The sequence below is a fragment of the Dermacentor silvarum genome, unplaced genomic scaffold (genome assembly GCF_013339745.2).
Source record: "Dermacentor silvarum isolate Dsil-2018 unplaced genomic scaffold, BIME_Dsil_1.4 Seq468, whole genome shotgun sequence".
NCBI classification, from domain to species: Eukaryota; Metazoa; Arthropoda; class Arachnida; order Ixodida; family Ixodidae; genus Dermacentor; species Dermacentor silvarum.
In genome coordinates this window covers 44,275-64,540 of record NW_023606281.1, presented here as the reverse complement: position 1 = coordinate 64,540, position 20,266 = coordinate 44,275, and the positions used below count along the sequence as shown (strand labels likewise).

General features: G+C 46.6%; 1 protein-coding gene across 2 annotated transcripts in view; it reads right to left on the bottom strand.

Annotated features, from left to right (window-relative positions):
- Positions 1–228: 228 nt before the first annotated feature.
- Positions 229–20,266, bottom strand: part of LOC119435117 (uncharacterized) — a 37,942-nt gene continuing 17,904 nt past the window's right edge. Inside the window, exons 4-5 of one of the 2 annotated variants that reach the window (XM_049659704.1) lie at positions 16,755–16,842; positions 229–381 (exon numbers count right to left, since the gene is read on the bottom strand). In XM_049659704.1, the coding sequence (XP_049515661.1) occupies positions 267–381; positions 16,755–16,842 (203 nt within the window). In that variant the 3' untranslated portion in view covers positions 229–266. The remainder of the gene's footprint in view (positions 382–16,754; positions 16,843–20,266) is intronic. The other variant, XM_037702058.2, reaches the window with a different exon arrangement.

Sequence of the window (20,266 nt, the reverse complement as noted above, 5' to 3'; positions counted from 1 at the left end):
GCTTAGGCTAACACTTTGTTACCACCATGCTAACAAAAGTTAGGGCAATGAAGAAAAAGAAGAAGGATTCTTCATATTTCTGGGTGCATTCGTGAACAATGTTTAACTTGTTACAGCAGACGGCACAGCTTTTTCACCACTGCCCTTTTCTCCTTGATTTGAGCACACCTCTAGGTGTGCAGGTGCCAGGCTTAACTTGCATGACGTGAACTCATGTGGCACTATGCATGGCACTGTTGAAAACTGGTGCATAAAGTGCAGCCAAATCAAGAAGACAGCAGTTCCTTGTAGCAACAACAAGAAATACTCTTGCCTTTGGAAATATCTATTACGTCGTCACATATCCAGCACAATTTAATGGCAGCTTGAAGGCAAAAACCCCTGAAGAGAAAAAAGTGGGAGAAGGGGAGTGGAGGCATGAAGAGTGAATTAACAGCACAACCATAACAACATTCAATGCAATGGTTTTCCTATGACTTAACACAAGCACCCTGCATCAATAGTAGCAAGTAGCAATAGTAGAAGCAGAGAAGACACGCAGAGAAAACGCATTGCTGTCGTGCCCTATGTCCATCGCCTTTCCCACGGACTAAAAAACGTTGCCAGCAGGTTTGGTGTTGAAGTTGCTTTCAGCGCCCCTGACAAGCTGCAACGAATATGTCAAGCGGTGTCTAAAAAAATTGATCAGACTAACAAGAATAAGTGCATCTGCGCCTTAAAAGAAAATTCGAAGCTTGTACAATGCAAAGCTGGTGTAGTATACATGTTGCCTCTAACTTGCGGTAAAGTTTACATAGGCCAGACCGGCCGGTGTGTTAATATTCGTCTAAGAGAGCATCAAAATTCACTTGACAAAGATAACCACTTACACCTAGCCAATCATTGCAAAAGCTGTCATTGCAAACCTGTCTATTCAGATACCATGATTTTGTTTACTCATAGAGATAAACTAACACGTGAAATAACTGAGGCATTCCATATCAAAAAGCGTGCTGATATGTGCGTAAGTGAACCATCTATAACCCTAACTAATAAAGAATTTGCCTTTTTGAGCACCACCTGATGTTAAGATAAGTAAAAGTTCTGTGTTTACATTTTTTCATAATGTTTTTATTAATATTTTTTTCCGCATGCTCTTGCACATGCTCACTTTAGTCAGACTGGGTTTATATATATGTAATTTCCCTCCAAAATAAACTGAGTTGCGAGTCAGCGCCTGTCTGTCACTTTCACCTTTTTGTCCTCGTTTCTCGTGTGCGCGCTGCAGTTACAAGAAGAGGCATTATTAAGGCCAGACACTGACTGACGAAGCAAAATCTCGCCTTAAAAACTGCTCCGCAGGGCGCAATCGGAGTTTTCTGCGGATTTCCTCTGGCAGCGCGTTAGCAATCGCGTGCTACGGCAGGGTTGACATGAACGGCGCCGCTGTCGAGATCGCGCTGGCCGTGCCAAGTGGGACAGTGGAACGGAGGAGGAGGGAAGTGGTTGGCGCTACTTTTACGTTGAGGCACCCTACCTCCGTCGGTATGGTAGCGCCATCTAGTTAAGGCACCTGCATACGTAGCTTTTCAGAAACCGTAAATTTTACATCAAAATTTTCTAAATACCCATCCGATCTTTCCGAAAAATATACGGAATTAACTTCAAATGTCCGTACCTATACGTGTAAGTGCTTGCTTTTGCATAATATTTTGAATATTTTTAGTGTTATAAAAATATGTCATAGCAACTTGGCGGTGCCTATGGGGTTCCCACTTTTTTCACCCAGCTTTTTTTCTAGTCAGTATACAAACTCTATGACGTCAACACTTCCCGTCAAAATGCCCTGCTTGAAAGAGCTTGACACAGGCCGCATTTGAGAAGTGCAAATGTAAGCTTGCTGAAGCTGCAAAAACGACAAGCATCTCGTGCTTGAACGATTCGCACAACGCTTAGCATGACGTAGATGTCAACTACAGTTGAGCCTGTCAAATTTTTTTTGCGACTTTGAATCGTACATTTTCCTGGTTAGTACGTTTTTTCTCTTTTTTTTTCTGAATTTCTCACAGTAAAATCCATCAGAAAAATGGTAAAGTATGACTTAAAGGGCCCCTAAACCACCTCAAATATTTTTTGAACATTGCAAGTAAACAGGCGCATCGAGTTCAGAATGCCGTCACGATCAACGATGCCAAACGCTGCCGCGCTACGCGCCGCGGGCGCGCACACAAAAAAAAAAAAAAAAAAAAAAAACAATGCCGTCCTTCTCCCCTCGCTTTTCCGGTAACCCCAGCGGTCGTCATGATGTCAGCAGGGGGAATCTGGTGATGTCAACGGCGGAAACGATGTCCGAACGATGTGTTGGTCGAACAAGAACCTACGACTTCCGGTTTGTCTGCGAGCAGGTACGTGCGCTCCCTGCTCGTCCTCGCCGTGTTGCTCGCTTGTGCGCGCTTGCGCATAGGTAATTACAGCTCGCAACGCAAGTGCCAAATCGCTCGTGTTCCAACACAGTCATGCTTAGCGGTCTCATTAGCTGCGCGAACAGAGTGCAACAGTGTTGGCCTTTCCAGACGTGCGCGCAACAAACGCCGGCACCGCAGCAACAGCGGGTAGCCGAGAAGTGCCCAGTTCACGTCCACGTTACCGGCACGCCAACTCGCTGCACACCGTTTGGCATTCGCGGGCCGCCGTTCGACAGCGGTTTTGCTCGCGAGCGACGAGATTTCCTTGCCGTACGTAGAGAGGATGAGACCGGGACTCATTTGTGCGGCAGCCTCACCGCCGCTGATCGCTCGACGGCGCCGATATCGTTGCTAGGCCTTTTCCGTTTCCCTTCAAAGCTAAAGCGGACGGCTTTTCGAAATGAATTACCGACGCTCACAAGCCGCAATATTTTATTATCGTTGTTATCGCTCTTCGCAATAATTGTACGCAAACAAGAAAAATATGCTGATATTAGCGGCGCCGTCGGCTACGATGCGAGCACAGCCGAGCCGGTCGTCTCCCGTCGGTAGCCGTGCACTCAGCTGCAGCTAGAGTGTACTAAAATTAGGTCGAGTGGGACGAGCGGCTGGGGCGGCGCATGCTTTGCAGTGAGGCACCTGACGTGGAAAAATACTAGGGCGGCGCTGCGGTCGAAGTGGATTAGGCCGCATCAAGGTCGCACCGTTGGAAACTGCTGGCGATACTGCTCGGCAGGGTCATTCGTACAACATCGCGCGCTGGTATGTGTGTTCAGACCAATCAAATGGGGTTCATAATTGCATATGGCATGTAGATATGCCTTAAGAATAAATTCCTTTTCTTTCTCTTATTTATTTATTTTATTGCAATAGCAATTATATGGACACTTCAACCGGATTTCTGCCGTCGCCGTCAGGTTCCCCATAGATAAAATCGTCGCCGCGCGCCGTATGCCCGAGCGGAGGTGTGCGGGGACGCGCGCTATCCTAGAGAGCGAACGCACTCAATCTCCCACGCGCAAGCAAGGAAGCAGGAAGCCAGCGCCGGTGGGAGCGGCGGGGGGGGGGGGGGGGGGGGGGCACTTCTACTCTGCCAACAACCGCGTTCGTTGCTCGTCCGCACCGTCTCTTATCTCCACATGGCTCTGACCTTTATGCACCGTGCATTCGCCGCTCAGTTTCCGTTGAAGCGATAGACCGCACGTACCTTCGCCCGCTGCGGTGGCGTATGCTTGCTGCCTGCGTTTTGACAGTCGTTGTCTGCAGTCATTCAGTGTGATCTATTCGTGTTTGTTTGTGCGCGCTCACACCACGCTTGTTCAATCAGTTAGTAATAGTCGGGCCACATTTTCCAACGCACGCTACACATGCAATGCTGCCCGGATCGGCAGTGCAGCGCTACAGGTGTGTCCCTTCGCACGTGCTGCCCACGGGAAGCGCTTCTCATCAACACCACCGTTTCACACGCGCCTTCTCGTGGTCATCGAGTCTCTCTTCATGTCGGTCTACTTACGCCGCAGCACACCTGCTTACTTAATCAGCTCACGTTTACTGCCATTCATATTGCTACCAAAGCTGCTCACCTTACTTCGTATGACATTGCTGTGTTGCTATCGCATTCATTGCTTCGCCCTTAGGGCGAAACTGTGACATTTTTTTATTATTTTCTAATGCTGCTCGATGATTGCGCATGCATTGCGGCCGCAGTGTTGGCTTTCATTCCACTTTGGAGAAAAAATACTTTCCTTGTTCTCCAAGCAGCATGTATCTCTCGTGTGTATTGTTACGCATATAGTTTTCTATCAGTAGGTCTTGCGAAACACAGACGAAGCAACATATGTAACCTTCCTGCTAGCCGCTTCAAACAAGTAAAGCATATCTGCCGCATCCGGCGCCTTGTACTTAGATTTACGGGAAGCATAGATATAGATTTAAAAAATAGAGTAAACTGCAGTGCAACATTCCATTCAAGTTTCCGCCTTTCTCGCGTAACAGAATGCGGAGTAATTGGTACGGGGTTATTTATTGCAGTCGGACCTCGAGCGCCGAAAAGGGTTTTATAGTTAGCCATTCTATATGCTAATCTTTGGCCGTAAGCTGTACGTGGAATTTTTTTTCCAGTAGATACTTCAAAAAAGAAGAAAAAAAAAAAAAAAAAAGAAAGAAAGCCTGCGCGGTAGCCTAATCAGTGCCTATATCGTGGATACGGCTTTGCGCTGCTAATTCTGGAGCTCGCGGGTTCAGTCCAGGTCGCGGAATTCGATGGGAACGAAATGGAAAAAGACTCGTGTACTTCTATTTAGGTGCGCTTTTAAGAACCCCAGGTGGCAAAAACTAAACCGGGCACCTCATAATCATATGGTAGTTTTACCACGTAAAACCGAAGAATTCGCTTATATTAAAAAAAGAAAAAAGCAGGTGGCTGCGTTCTTCGGCTTATTTCTGGGGGTGTAAACAACATAAATTATTCTAGAGTCTGATTTCCGAGAAAAACATGTTACGCTTATCCTATATTTCATGCATAAATGTAATGCCGTTACCAAATGTATGACCGCTCAACTCTGCAGCTTGTATATTATAAACGGCTGCATTCAGTTATCCGGTGCACTATCATAACGACCCTAATGAAACAATTAAAGGAAGAGCATGTCTCACATACACGCAGAGATATGTGCAGATCTGTTGCGTTTGTTGAAGATAAGTGTACGTACCACATGGGGCACCCAGTTTTAATGGGTTTCCTTGTCTTGATAACTTGATTCAGACAAGGAAAACAAAGTTTTCCTTGTCTGAATCAAGTTAGCAGATTTACAGGCTGCCCCAAAACGGGGCGTTTATATTGAATGAGAGCTAGGAACTTGTTAAGCAGGACTTGTTAACACCCGTCCGTTAATTCTCTCAGGAACTGCCTCTCTACGCAACAGGCACGACTCTCCGGCAGCAAAATCATTCGGAATAACAGTCCTCACTTGCATGCGGTCTCTCACCTTTGAGATTTCAATAGTGCTGTCATGCATTACATTCGAACGGAAATGACTATTCGACGTCGTACAGTATATCAATGACAGACAGACACACACACACACACACACACACACACACGCACACACACACACGCGCGCACAGAAATACCCAAGAAAGTGGATGGGAAAATTGCTCCGCGGTAGCTCAATGGTGAGAGCATCGCACGCGTAATGCGAAGACGTGGGTTCGTTCCCCACCTGCGGACAGTTGTTTTTTCATCCATTTTGATTTCAATTAATTATCATTTCTTTAATTCAATTAGTAAAGTACAAGTAATTTCCCTTATGTTGTCCTTGGTGTTAATGTTTGTTGGCTTCTTATGATATGATTATATATATATATATATATATATATATATATATATATATATATGTGATGGTTTTGCCTGCTATGAATATTATTGCTGTGAATGAGAGTTTTATTTCCAGTATTCACTAATAAGTGTGTTTGTTACTGCAAACACGTGCGCTTATTCCAGTCGCGAGTTCTCACTTCATTTCAATTATTGCATTTGGAATATGTTATTTTATCCCTTACCTATATATATCGTAAATATATATGTCTATGTACCCTTTGATTTAATTACCTAGAAATACATTGGTCATTCATCGCACCACGCAGTTAATAAATCTGGTTTATCCCACTCTAATATTGTTTCCTTCGATCATTGGCCCTGATCAATATCCACCAACAAGAAGCACGTGTAAAATTATATCAATAATAAAATTTTCTAACGTAGCATTCATGGTGCGGAGATACCAGTTACTTTTAGAGGACAGTGGTAAAAACAGCAGTTCACCTGGCTAAAACTACATTTGGAACCGGCCCTCAAGAGTCATGGGCGCACCGAAGCAACTAAACCATTAAAAAATGTACTGCACAGAGGTTCTGAGAGAAAAACTGGGCATCCGCCAGCGTTCGCGTAGTAACGCGTGCTCGCTAGCAGACGACGTGCTTGACAACGGCAGCAAAATTGAAGATGTCGCGTTGTATAATTTATGCCTCAAATATACATCTTTGGCAAAATGGTTTAAACATAAATTTGCAGTTGAAATAAAGTGCTATTTTAAGAGCGTACTATGTGCAATCGGCCTCGGCACCCGCAGCGAAAATACGTTGAATATGCCGTGGAGCGCGTCTCCGCCCCAATCCAGTTCGCTCGCAGCGCCCTCGCACTATTTTTCCACACGCGGCGCCTCAGCGGCAGAGCGCCGTACGGCCCACTCGGCCATTGTCTAGTACACTCTAGCTGCAGCCGATGTTTTTGTTGCCGGTGGCAGAGGCATGCAGCTTCGCGGTCGTCGATTGGCCCATTGATCGTGCAGCTGGCGGGGCGCCGGCCGAACTGTCGTCTACTTTGGACACCTCTCGCGCGGCAGACTGGAGGCTGTATCGTCGTCCCCATATGTGCCGCTATGGCTAGCGTGGACGCGCCTTAACCGGAAGTAGGCAGTGTTTTGAGAAGCGCGTTGGTGATGACGTATGTCACGTGACATTTGGAGCAGCAATCGGCGAGGAGGAGAGACCAGCCGTAGCAAAGGAAAGAGCGAAACGAGCGAGGGCCGTTTTTCGATCATCAAACTCCGCTATTGCGGCACCATTTCGAAAAATTCTCACAGCTACGTGTTCGTTGTCGACTCGTGCACAACTGCAACACCACAACTAAATTTCGACCTCTGGGTGGTTTAGGGGCCCTTTAACCACAATCTACAGACATGGTAGCATCGGATTGTAATTTGAGTGTACGAGAAAACATAATTCTATTATGAGGAAACTAAAACACAAACCCCTTTTCCAGCATTTGTACCATACCAACAGCGGCGCGCTCGCTTAGGTTACATGCGAAAATCCCATCCAGATGGCGCTCGCCTCCTCAGCGGCAGTGTTGCCAGGTTTGGCTATATATAGCCAAATTGGGCTACAGGAAAAAAATTTTGACGTCGACTTGGGCTAGTTGGCTATATTTGGGCTACTGAAAATTTGCAAGCTGGCTTTGTTTGGGCTATAAGTGGCGCCCTAATCCACGCTCCAGAGTAGAAGACTGATTATTTCAACGCCAGCAATTCAAACAAGCTCGATTATTCGAACTACTTTGAGGCACCATCACTGGCCCATAAATTTACAGCACAAGTACGACCGAAATTTCGGACACCTTAAGGTACGCCATTCTATATAATTTAGACTTCGCCTGCACGACTGCGTGGTAATTTGACCACCGAGTTGAGCGGAAATAGCAATATTTTGGTGCTGATACGTCGCTGGCATCGCCGCAGCCATGGAGGAAGGAAAATATAGGAGGGAGCATACCGCAATGCGATTGTCGCTTACTGTGGTGGCCCAACACGTGATGAAAACATCTTAGCACGGAGGAAATGTCAGAGCGCGCGGTCGCTTTTAGTACTCCCGGCTGTTCCTTTATTTTTCGATACCCATTCGAAACTCTTGAAATAAACAATAACAAGAAAAAAACAAAACAAAACAAGGAAAAATCTTGTCGCTTCCTGCATGTGTGCAGCTGCCGGCCGAGCGCGCACCGAACAAAAATTAGCCCGTAACCAAACATCTCGGCAAATCTCGGATTCTCCGTGATCTCGACACAAGAGGTCATGTGTTGGGCCACTACTGCTGGCTACACAAAGCATTCGCTTGCCAAGGCGGGCCGCGTGACGTAATGCTCCCTCCTATATTTTTCTTCCTCCATGGCCGCAGCATGGCGGTCGGCCATGTCGCCGACACCTCCTGGAAACCGAAACCAACGAAGCCTAGTTAATTTAGCACCGACCGCGCCCAAAACGTCGGGCAAGCGAACTCCAGCATGCCATTCGGGATAGCTTCGCGTGTCCAGTGTTTATTCATTGACATGTTAACCAGCGACACGGTCGCGGCGACTTAAGCTGTGTAAGCGCCGACTACACCCTCGATGTCTCCACCGACAAAGACAGTGACTGTTTAAAAAAAAAAAAAGAGAAAACAAGATAGGACGATGAGACTGTTGTATCTTGTAACCAGCAGGGGGCCACGCTTGTGGACACTCCAGAGCCACCATTACAGTATAAATAGCCTACCCAAGCAGGGGGGCGTGTCTTAAGATATTATGTGTATGTACCGGCCAGTCGTCGTCAATAATACTCTTGCGCAACTGTCGTCTCTTTAATAATGGCGACGAAGATGGGATAAACCGCCAGCCCTGATTCAAGCAGCAAGCAGCAGCAGACATCATGGACAATCTGCCACCGTCCTCTAGCCACCAACTGTTCGTCGGGCGCCTGACAGAATTCTGTACCACGACAGATAACATGGCTATCTACTTCGAGCGGTTCGAGGCTTTTGCGAGAGTGAATAAGCTGGATGAACAAAGCGAGACGGACGTTCTTATCACGATAGTGGGTGACAGCGCGTACGCCACATTGCGGAACTTGATGTTTCCGGAGGCTCCTGAAAAGAAGAGATAAAACAGGCGCTTCTGAACCATTACGCGCCAAAGCAGTCGATAGTCACGGAGCGTTACAACTTCCATAAACGCACACAGGGATCCCGGGAGGCAGTTGACGACTTCATCGTGGAATTGAAGCGGTTGGCAACGAACTGCTTGTTTGGAACATTTTTAACTGAGGCGCTCAGAGACCAGCTTGTTGTGGGTGTGCGCAGCGAGGCTATTCGATGCAAGCTTTTGGCCGCTGAAGATGACAAAGTCCTAACATGGGACAAGGCGTGTGTTATCGCCACGTCCATGGAAGCCGCGGAAAACCATGCGAGGGAGATGCTACCAGGACAAGACGCGACTCAGTTACCCTTGTGCCCGGTTGCAAGATACGCATTTGGTGCCGCAGCACAGCCGTCGCCCCCCCCTCCCCCCTCCCATACCCCCACGGCCTTTCGCGCGATGAAGTCGCGTTCGCGCTCCGTGAAGGCGCGCAGGGGCTTTTACTCACACATACGGCGCGCGGCGACAGTTTAATCGCGCTTTGACTCGTGCTCCACGTCTCATGCTCCTCCTCCGCATCCCTCGTTGATTTGGTCTCCCATCGGTGGGCGCACCTCGTTCAGAAGCGTGCTTGCTACCGCCCTTGTCGGCGAGATTTTCCCGTGGAAGCCGCATTATGACCGGTATTTCGTCTCACGTGGCTGCACTGTAAGCGGTATGCGTATACTACATAGAGTTCTATGGGAGGGTAAACGGGAGTCGGAAAAGGCCGCATTGTAGCCAGTCCTGCACTATAAACGTTACGTTACAAGTGGTCTATACTGTAAATGCTTTTTACGTGCGTGTTCCTGAGTGATTTCACCTCTGACTCTTTAATTTAGCTAGTTTTAATTGTGTTTCGATTATACGAATTTCGGCTAATAAGGATATTTTTCGTGACCCCGTGAGATTCGTATCATTGAGATTCCGCTGTACAAGGATGTGTTCAGGGGCCCAATTGGCACTATTAAGGGGTTTGTGGGCTCCATTGTTTTGAAACAGGGAGCACAACCTGTATTCTGTAAAGCCAGACCAGTACCGTACGCCCTGAAAGACAAAGTTGAAAAAGAATTGAAGGAGTTGGAATTGGCAGGTGTGTTGTACCCAGTGCGTGAAAGCCATTAGGCAACCCCTGTCGTAGCCGTTCTGAGGAGTGATGGAGAAGCCGTCAGGCTCTGTGGTGACTACCATGTGTCTTTAAACCCCTGTATTACGGTTGCCCGCTATCCGCTACCATTGCCTGAAAATGTGTTTGCGTCGTTGGCAGGGGGAACTTGTTTCAGTGTGCTAGATTTATCGAAAGCGTACTTGCAATTTCGAATGGATGACCCTTCGCAAGAGTTGCTAGCGATAAATACACACCTTGGCCTTTTCCGTTTCACGCGTTTACCGTTTGGTGTCGCGAGCACACCTGCCATTTTTCAGTCAGTAATGTATCGAGTATCGGCTGGCTTGGAGGCACATTGTGCTATCTCGATCATGTTCTCTCAGCAGGAAAGACCGAACACGAATGCCTGAGACGCACCGAACAAGTGCTGCAGAGACCACGGAAGCATGGGATACGTGCCAATGCTGATAAATGTCAATTTCTTAAAAACCGCGTCCGCTATCTTGGTCACGAAATTAACGCGGTTGGCATGCATCCTACGAAGATAAAGTAGAAGCCATATTGAGGGCTTCAACTTGACTGGTGTCACCAAATTGAAGGCTTTCCTAGGGTTGGTGAATTTTTACGCTAGATTCCTTTCCCAAATAGCCACGACCTTAGAACCGCTCTACAAGCTCCTCAGAAAAGATTGTCCGTGGGAATGGACAAAAGAGTGTGAAAGCAGCTTTCAGAAATGATTCAACAAGAGAAAAACATAACGAATTGCAGTAAGTGAGGTTCTGACTCGCAAAGATTCAAGAATCACTGTTTTAAGACAGATGAAGATTTCCCTTTCATACTGGTGGAATGTGTACTTTATGGTTCGTCGTAACTGCCATGTCTAATGAAAATATTCACCACATCAAACACGTTTGCTGCTTAGAATGCTGCTTCATTACAATGTGCTTCAACGGCATCAGTGTTTGCTGCAAGATAAACAAGGTTAACCTAACCTGCCAGTGACAATGCCTTCAGCAGTGCCACTATTGCTCAAAAGGCAGAAGGCATCATACATTTGCACTAAACACCAGCCATTCATAATATTCTTGCACTTTGCCAAATTTTTTATGCTCAAGTCGTACCTTTATAAAACAGCCTTATCAGCTAAAGTAAAAAAAGAAATAACTCATCTTGTGATAGTTGTGAAAACCTTCAATAATGCTGATCATACTCCAAAATGCTAATACAGCTAAACCTTGATATAACAAACTTCAATATAACAAACTTTTTATGATGAAATATGACAGTGCACTTCGAAACAAGGATGCAACACAGAATGAACAACCACAGCACTCGTGGTTGTTCATTCTGTGTTACATCCTTGTTTTGAAGTGCGCTGCCACATTCCATCATTCCACCAGTACGTCTTGAACTTTTTATAACTTCTTGTCCACAGAACACCATGTATTTAGAACCTCAATATAACAAAGCCTGTTTATACAAAATTTCACTGCTGCCGTGAATGAATACCGAGACAATAAATAGAAGCTTTCGTGGACGCAGATGGTCAAATGGTTGATTTACAAGCGGCGGCTTGTGAACGCATCTCTCAAATCGCGCGACCAAGAGCCACTACCGAAGCGGAGCAGCATCATGTTCCGTGTAAAGTCCAAGAGCGATAAGATCCTATCACCCCCCACGTTGTACGCTTTGGGTATGAGTGAAAGCTTGCGAAAGAGGATGGCTTGATGAGCGCCGTCATCCCACACGAGAAGAGGGGTGGAGGAGGGGGGCAGGTTGGTGCTCGTCTAATTTTCTAGTCAGCCGTAGCTGCGCATGGCTGTCAGTGCGGCTGAGTGCATATGCCCTGTTTTAGAGGTATCTGCTGCGTGTGAAAAAAAGTGGGCGTGCCGAGATGGCGTGGCATCATGTGCACTGTTTTCCCACGTGTTTAGTACTGGAGGTTGTGTAATGTCGAGTTTTGGATGCGCACTGAAGCAAGAGGCAGACGAAGCATTTGCTCCCCGCTGTCGGTGCTTTTCCTGATACTAGTGTCGACCCACTGCAGGTGACACTATCGGCCACGGGGGCGGAGTGGACGCGAAAGAGTGGCTCGCTTCCCTATGTATTGTCGACACGCCATGAAACCGTATCTTAGATCGCCAACTGTCAAGTTCAACAAAATGAAGTTTTTCTCATTCAAATTTGCTTTTTCTGACTGCCCGATAATTCGGAAAATTTTGCAGCTCCTTCCGTGTGAGAAAAATACATCAGCAACTGTACTTAATAGCATAAATGGTCAAATTTCAATATAACGAAATTTTGATATCTCAAAGCAAATAGTCGATTTTACAGGGTGGGACTGTCCAAAGTCATTTTGCCGCAATTTCTGGAGCTGGTCAAAATGTGTTTTGGAGCATTTGGAGCAGGCAAAATAGCATTTTGGAGCAGGCTAAATTTCATTTTGGAGCAATTTGGAGCAGTTAAAATTTCATGTTGAAGCAGTTTGGAGCAGGCTAATCTGAATTTTGGTGGAATAATGGAATATGGCAGTGCACTTCGAAACCACGACGAAACATAAAATAAACCAACAGGAAGCTCATAGCAGAAGCGCACTTTCTAGTTACAGTAAAAGCTCGATGATGCGATCACGGCTAATACGAATTTCCGGATGATACGAATTTTTCTGTGGTCCCTGCCGAGCCCCAATACTTTGCAACGTGCTAGAGAACGGTTGTTACGAATCGATTTTCAGGCTGCGTCGGTTGATACGAATAAACGCCGCCCCACCGACGGCCGCGAAAGAGAACAGCGCGCAGTCACGCGCTTTCTCCCGTTCTCTTGTGGTGCGGAGGCGCGGACGCGGTGCCAGATAGCGCGGACTCCGCGACTGGGCGCGAAGAGTTTAAAGCGGTGGCGCTTTTGTACTTTTCCTCCTTTTCGGCGGCCTCCCATGGACGGAGTGGCTGCTGTGCTTCGGGCCGCGTTCTTTGTGTTTGCGCCATTTTACCTAGTCGCAGCGAGCTATGTCTACCGAGATAGGATTGTCTACCGAGATAGAAGGACATTAGAGGCTTTTTCTTCAAGAAATAAATGCTTTTTACGTACATGTGCCTGAGTGAGTTCACCTCCGACTCTTTAATTTAGCTACAGTCGAATCTCGTTAATTCGAACACGCTTATTTCGAACATACCGCACACCGACAATGCTCTTAGCAGCGCGCCAAATCACGCGGCGGCGCCTCCGACCGGCATTGCTCCGACACCGCCGTAGAGCAAAAGCTCAGGAGAGACCCCTCAATGCCGCGCGCGAAGGAACGGGGGGGGGGGGGGGAAAGAACCCGCGGCGGAAATTTCACCCTCTCTCAAACTGCAAGGTCGCCGTTTCTGCATCGCGCCGGAACAAGCGCGTACGTGCCGACTAGTGTGTTCTAGACAACCGTATTCTAGCACACACTAGTGCCGACGTCTCAGCCACGCGGATAAAATGGCAGTGAACCCTTCTCCTCTATGCTTCCTCTATTTTCTAGTCACATGTTGACCTTGCATGCTGCGGCAGCAGTGCAGAGGGAAGCAGCGGCGGAGGCGCAGTCGGGCCAACGAAACTGCCCACGCCCGCAAACGCTCGCTTCCCTATAACGGCAGAAAACGAAACTTCAGGGAGCGGCTAAAATAAGCTGGCGCCAGCATGGCGGCGGGCGCGCACGAAGATGTGCGCACGGAGTCGAAGGTGAGAAAGCTACGAGGGAGTTGAGAGGGAGGGAGGGATGGAGGGCGAGGGGAGCCACAGAAGCGGCGGAGTTGACGCGGCCAAATCCGCTTCCCTGCCGCCCTCCTCCCTCACCTTCGACGGTCTCCGCGTGCACCCGTGCGCCAGCGCCGCCCGCTCCCTGAAGCTTTGTTTTCTGCCGTTATCGGGAAGCGACCGTTAGCCGGCCTGGGCAGTTTCGTGGCCCACGCTTGCTATGCGCTTGCTCACCGCGATATTTCATGACTCGTACTGTTCGTGCATCGTGCCATGGTGCACGAATACTTCAAAAATACGTCCTTTTAATTAGAACAAATTTTCGGGCCCCTTCGAGTTTGAATTATCGAGATTCGACTGTAGTTTTAATTGTTTCGATGATACGAATTTCGGCTAATACGAATATTTTTCGTGACCCCGTGAGATTCGTATCATCGAGCTTTCACTGTATAGTGTATTAGAATATGGAAGAGCGGGTCGAGCGGCGGCGCGGCGCATGTGTTGCTGTGCAGCCGGAAACATCAGTTCCACCAACGATCAAACTATATATTTCCGCGCCTAGGCTCATGACGATAGCGGAAAATGTTCTCAAATTATGCGGTCCAATTGACGCTGTAACATAATTTCTGGGTCATCATATGTCACAGCAGACGAAGAGAGCCACAATCAACCCTGGGCTGGTATAATGTAAAACCATTGCAATCTGTTTTTGATCCGATAGCAAATATATGGACACTCCAGGCGCATTTTTGGCGTCGCCGTCACAGTGATGTTCCATACAAAGCCCGCGAGCGATTACATCGTCGCCGTGCGCCGTACACTGTATGTGAAAGCATGAGGATGAGCTGACGACGGTGAGCCGAAGATGGCGGCTCAATCTCGCGCGCGCGAGGGGGGAAAGTGGGGACGAAGCAAGCCGTCTTTCATCGCACGCAAGGCACCCGGGGGAGGGGAGGGAGGAGTCGTTCTACTCCGGTGGCTGCTGCGTATGGCGCGGCTGCGTGGGCCCTATCTTGAAAGCGATCTGCGATAGGGACAGAGTGCGAGTGCTGATAGCTACGTGTGCACTGTTTTTCGCAGCTTAGCGTTGAAGCAAGGCAGCACAAAGGTGAATTCGCTCGCTGCTGCTGCTGCACTTGCTTACTGCAGCATTTTTACAGCGAGTTTCTGCGGTAATCGAGTGAGATGTGTTTCATGTTTGCTTGTGAACGCGACACCATGCTTGTTAATTCAGTGAGTGAAGAGATGTTTACAAGTTTACACGGCCGATAAAACTACTATCCTTGCTTCTTATAGCTGTCTACTAATTTGCTATCGCAATCGTTGCTTCGCCTTTCGGGAGATACTGCGACTTTTTATTCCAAATCCGCCATCAGCCCTTCGTGATAGGTCAAAATGGCTCACGCCTCGCCCCTATGGGCATAAAACAGATTGGAATAGTTTTATGTTATACCGGCCTTGGGGAGACAGACGCCTGCCCGCTGCAGCGCATGCCTCCTAAGTATCTAGTTCGCTCGTAGCGCTCTCAGCCTACTTTTTGTTGTGTTGCACTTCAGCTAGGGAGCGCTGCGCCGCTCGGCCTGTATTCTAGTACACTCGAAACACAGCCGCAAAAGCCGTTCCGTCAGCAGCAACAACATCCGGCAGTGGCCGCGTGCGCGCCGGGCGGAAGCGCCAAAAAGTTCATGGTTATAAGCGCGAAAATTACGAGAAACTCTACGAGAAGTGCCGTCACACGATGTGCATAATGTGAATGGCTGCACTCTTTTTTGGAGAACGATTCCACTCGCTGTTCGCGGCCACTGCCGAAGCCGTTCTGGCGCAGCGTGGCGCAATTTCGGTCAATTTTCTGTGTTTGGCGCAGGAATTTGCACCTGGGGGTATCAAAAATGCGCAATTGGCGCAGGAGTCCCACCCCTGATTTTACCAACTTCTTTATATTGAGGCTTAACTGTATAACAAACAAGAAACAACAGCATCGCTGAAAAATACAGTAAAAAACAGTTCACGAGATGTTCCTACACAGGAAATTGTGACTTGGTGTCAGAAGCCACAAATGCCCAATTATAGTGCTGATGTTATTAATATTTGTTTACTTTTCAAATGCAGCCCGTGTCCTCACTCATAACCAGAGATAAAGTATGTACAACTAAGCTAACATGCCTTTGTCAGTAGAATGTCAGCCAACATGCCTCTGTCACGTGATGCCTTAAATTCTTAGATATGGTGCAATAACGAGTTTCCTGCGACAATTATAGCGAGTGCTACTTAGCAACACCTGTGAGTGGGTTAGTATAAAATATGCAGACAGTAATGCTAACATGCTTTTGTCAAAAAGGTGGCATGAACATATATTCATTCCTTGATCTTAATGAATAGTAGCCTGAACTGAATATGAAGTGCTAGTTGCAATCTAGACCTTGGCTTACATGGCCCCAATGTGGCAATATTACAGGCAAATTATGGAGACATGTAGGGAAAAACAAACATTGCTTTTTGGCTGAGCATAAATGAATGGATATGGGGGGGGGGGCTTTTCCAGTATGTGAATCAACACACAGACATACATGCATGCACGCATACACACATGCATGCAATTAGTAGGGAAAGGCAAATATGAATTGCTTGTGGGTTAAATGACCACTGGTGGTGTATATCTACAAAAAAAAAAAATTCCAAAAGCTTATTTCCCGCTGCAATTTCTTAGTGTTTTTTTCTTTCTCTCTCCCACTTTCTATGACCATTCACCTCTTTGGCTATGGCCTCCGCTAATGACACATCCTACTCAGAAAATGCAAGCACTGCCAACAGATATGCACAGGCTATGGCACGCATGGGGGGTTTAATTAATGAAGAGAATTGGCTAACAGATGTTTTACCTTCAAGTAGATTACATTAAAGTGGTACACCCTTTCAGAGCTCTGCTTTCTAGCCAATAAAATCTCTATATGCACGCAGTGTATATAAAATGAGAATAAAAGGCTGCCTTCACCTCTGTTGGCTGACGCTTGAAGCAACACCCTTAACAGCATTGTACAGTAGAAGCAGATAGTCCGCCACCTCCTTTCTCAGCGTCCGACCTGATCGGAATCAAAACACAGCTTTTATAGAAACAAACCTGTGGTTTCACAAGCAATTTTTTTAAGTGTCCACTAATGTGAACGTCAGCAAGCATAGAAACCAAAATTCACTTGTAATGCAATCATGTACCAATAAGGAATATCAATGTGCTCTAATGTAAAGAAAGTTATTTTTATCCCTGTATATTTTGACACCCCCCGTAATGCACATTAAATGCAATCATTACAAAATGGCAGACATGAACCTTCCATATCAATGCTTCAGAGTAGAGTAGTTCTACAAAGGACAGTCTCAGCTTTACAAAGGCTCTCCTCAAACTGTAAGGAAAGAAAGGGCTGTGCTATTTTTTCATTATCTTTCGATATGATCCACTCAAAGAATAATGGGTGGTAGACTAAAAACAAAAACAGGCACTTTGCAACTAAAGTGAACATACTTGTGTGAAGCAACATGGCATTAGCATCTATTTCATTACTATGTTTCACTACAGTGCGTCTACTTATGCTACCTTGGCACAACATTCTGTGCCAGCTTAATAATGTGGTGAAGTTGGTTGCTTTATGGCACCAGGGCAACAGAGGTTAAAAGGCACCAACACTATGTAGTACTTTCCATACAGGAGGTGGTTCTAAAGGAGTTTGAATGTGAATGGCTGCATAGCAACGTAAAAACTTACAAAATTTTCAATATATGTTGCAGAGAAAACTTGGAATACCGAGTTCCAACTTTTTGCCTCATTTTTATTGCTTTGTTGGGTAGCAGTCAACCCAGTAATTAAGCTATGGAGCCTCAATTCCTTGAGAGCACAATGAATAATTAATTACGTTTACCTTTTAATGCAACCAGTTCAAAACACGCACCAAGCACAGCGTAGCTTCGGATGGGAAAAAGGAGACTCATCACGTCATTGAAAGCTGTGACAGTCTCGCGGTACCATGTACCCCTGAAGTGTACACACGGGACCGTAACCAGGGCGAGAGTTAGGGGGTCTGACACCCACCCCCCCAAAATTATCGCTGCTGTGATATATACGAGGTCTGTTAGAAAAGTATCCGACCTAATCACCCTCAAAGTAGTCTCTTTGGGACTCCACACACTTTTCCCAGCGATGCTGCCATTGTTGGAAGCAATCCGAGAAGGCCTCTTTCGGAATGGAGTCTAGCTCAGCTGTCGTTGCAGCCATAATGTCCTCTCTTGTCTGAAATCGCGCTCCTTTCAATGGCCTCTTGATTTTGGAAAACAGCCAGAAGTCGTAGGGGGCCATATCAGGAGAGTAAGGAGCCTGTTGAACTACAGGCGTCTGGTTTTTCACCAAAAAAGTCTGAATCAAATGTGAGGAATATGCAGGAGCATTGTCGTGATGGATAAACCAATTTCCTGTTGACCACAACTCTGGTCTCTTGCGCCGCACAGAATCACGTAGGCGACGGAGGACATCCCTGTAGTACTCTTTGGTGATTGTTTGACCCTGTGGTGTGTACTCGTGGTGAATCACACTGTGGGGGTCAAAGAAAGCAGTCAGCATCACTTTGACGCTGCTGCGCACTTGGCTCTTTGGTCTTGGTGAAGTGGAATGCTTCCACTGAGACGACTGGAACTGGGACCTGTACACCCAAGACTCGTCGCCAGTGATTCTGGTGTTTATGAGTCGGGGTCACTGTTTGTGGAATCCAGCATATCCTGTGAGACTTCAACACGAAGTTGCTTTTGCTCCACCATGAGCAGCTTCCGCACAAATGTTGCCGCAACTCTCTTCATGGCCAAATCTTCGGTCATAATGGAATGCGCAGAAAAAGTGCTGATACCCACCTCTTCCGCAATTTCTCGGATAGTTACACGACGGTCCCGCATCACCACAGCGTTCACTTTGGCAATGACCTGGTCATTTCGGCATGTTGATGGCCGAGCGGAGCGTGGCTCGCTCTCCACCGATGTGCAGCCGTCTTTAAACCGGTTGTACCACTCCTTAATCTGTGCGCTGCTCATAGCATCGTCACCGAAAGCCGTCTGAATCTTGCGGATGTTTCCACTTGGCTGTCGCCCAGTTTCTGGCAAAATTTGATGCAGTAGTGCTGCTCCAGTCGCTCTGTCATTTTCCTTGCAATAAAAAAATTAAAAAAAAAAACGAGAGCACTGCGCACTACCTCACTAAGACGCTGCGTCCCAGTGACTGGCGCTATCGGCATGCGCACGAAGGTTCAAGGTCGGCTGATGCAAGCGCTTGTTTCATATCCATTAGGTGTTTGCAAAAAAAAAAAATAATAATAATAAGGTCGGATGCTTATCTAACAGACCTCGTAATATTTAGTACAACTTGCTTATGTCATTATATGCATATGTCAAAATATATATTACGTTTACACTATTATGTGTGAGCAATGTGCTTGATTTATACACAAAAATAATTGAATATTTCAAAATTCCACTGTACCTGCAAAACTCCTCCCGAAACTAATTCCTGGGAACGACCCTGCATACACACACACTATGACCTTGCTACTGAGAGCCGAGTTCATTCAGCACTCTACAGGACAAGAGGGGAGAGCGTGTCCTCCAGAATTTGAAACAGAAGCAAACAATTGAAAGGGCCAATTACGCAGCTTACTGCGACGCGATCGTTATATGGCCTGCAACCACTACACCAGATTGACTGGTATGCCCTTGAGTTCTTTGCTATACCATGTGACCATTACTCAAATTCCAGTGACATGATGAGTCTTCTTTTCCATGTCGGAAGCCGCGATGTGCTTGAGAGCGTCTTGAACGGGTCATATAAAAGGTGCAGTAGTTAATTACTTGCGATGCTCGAGACTAGAGGAAATGAGGTTCCGTACCATAACAGGGTTCGTACAGGTTTCCAAGGCAAAAATTCAAGGATATTCCAGGACTTTCCAGGACCTGCCACAGGTTTTTCAAGGACTCAAAGCGGCATCCAAAGTAGGATTTCTTTATTCCAACATTCCCAAAAATGACTAGTTTTATTGCACTTACAATAAATAAATGTAGTATATCACAATTGCAATAAATGTGTCCGACTTGTTAAGTTAACACAAAATGAACGCTTACAACAGCAGCTGAGATTTCTCCAGTATAGGCTGGATAAATCACCAAAAACATTCATAACATTCAGCATAGGGTTATTGCACTAAAATAAAAAGAAATAAATGCACATCCCAATGATGTTAATAATGTCTAGCCTTGATCACTTTGCAAGTTCACAACACTACCAAAAAAAAAAAAAAAAAATAGTTCGCAAAACCCAATGAATGCTTCCAACAGCTATTCTGACTTCTCCAGTATTAACTTGGAAAGTTTACCGAACATTTCCAAACCATTCGGTGTAGTCTTGCTACACATCTATTAAATTATAACAAACAGATGTATATTGCAATTTGTAAAACATGCCTTGTCTTGATCATTTCT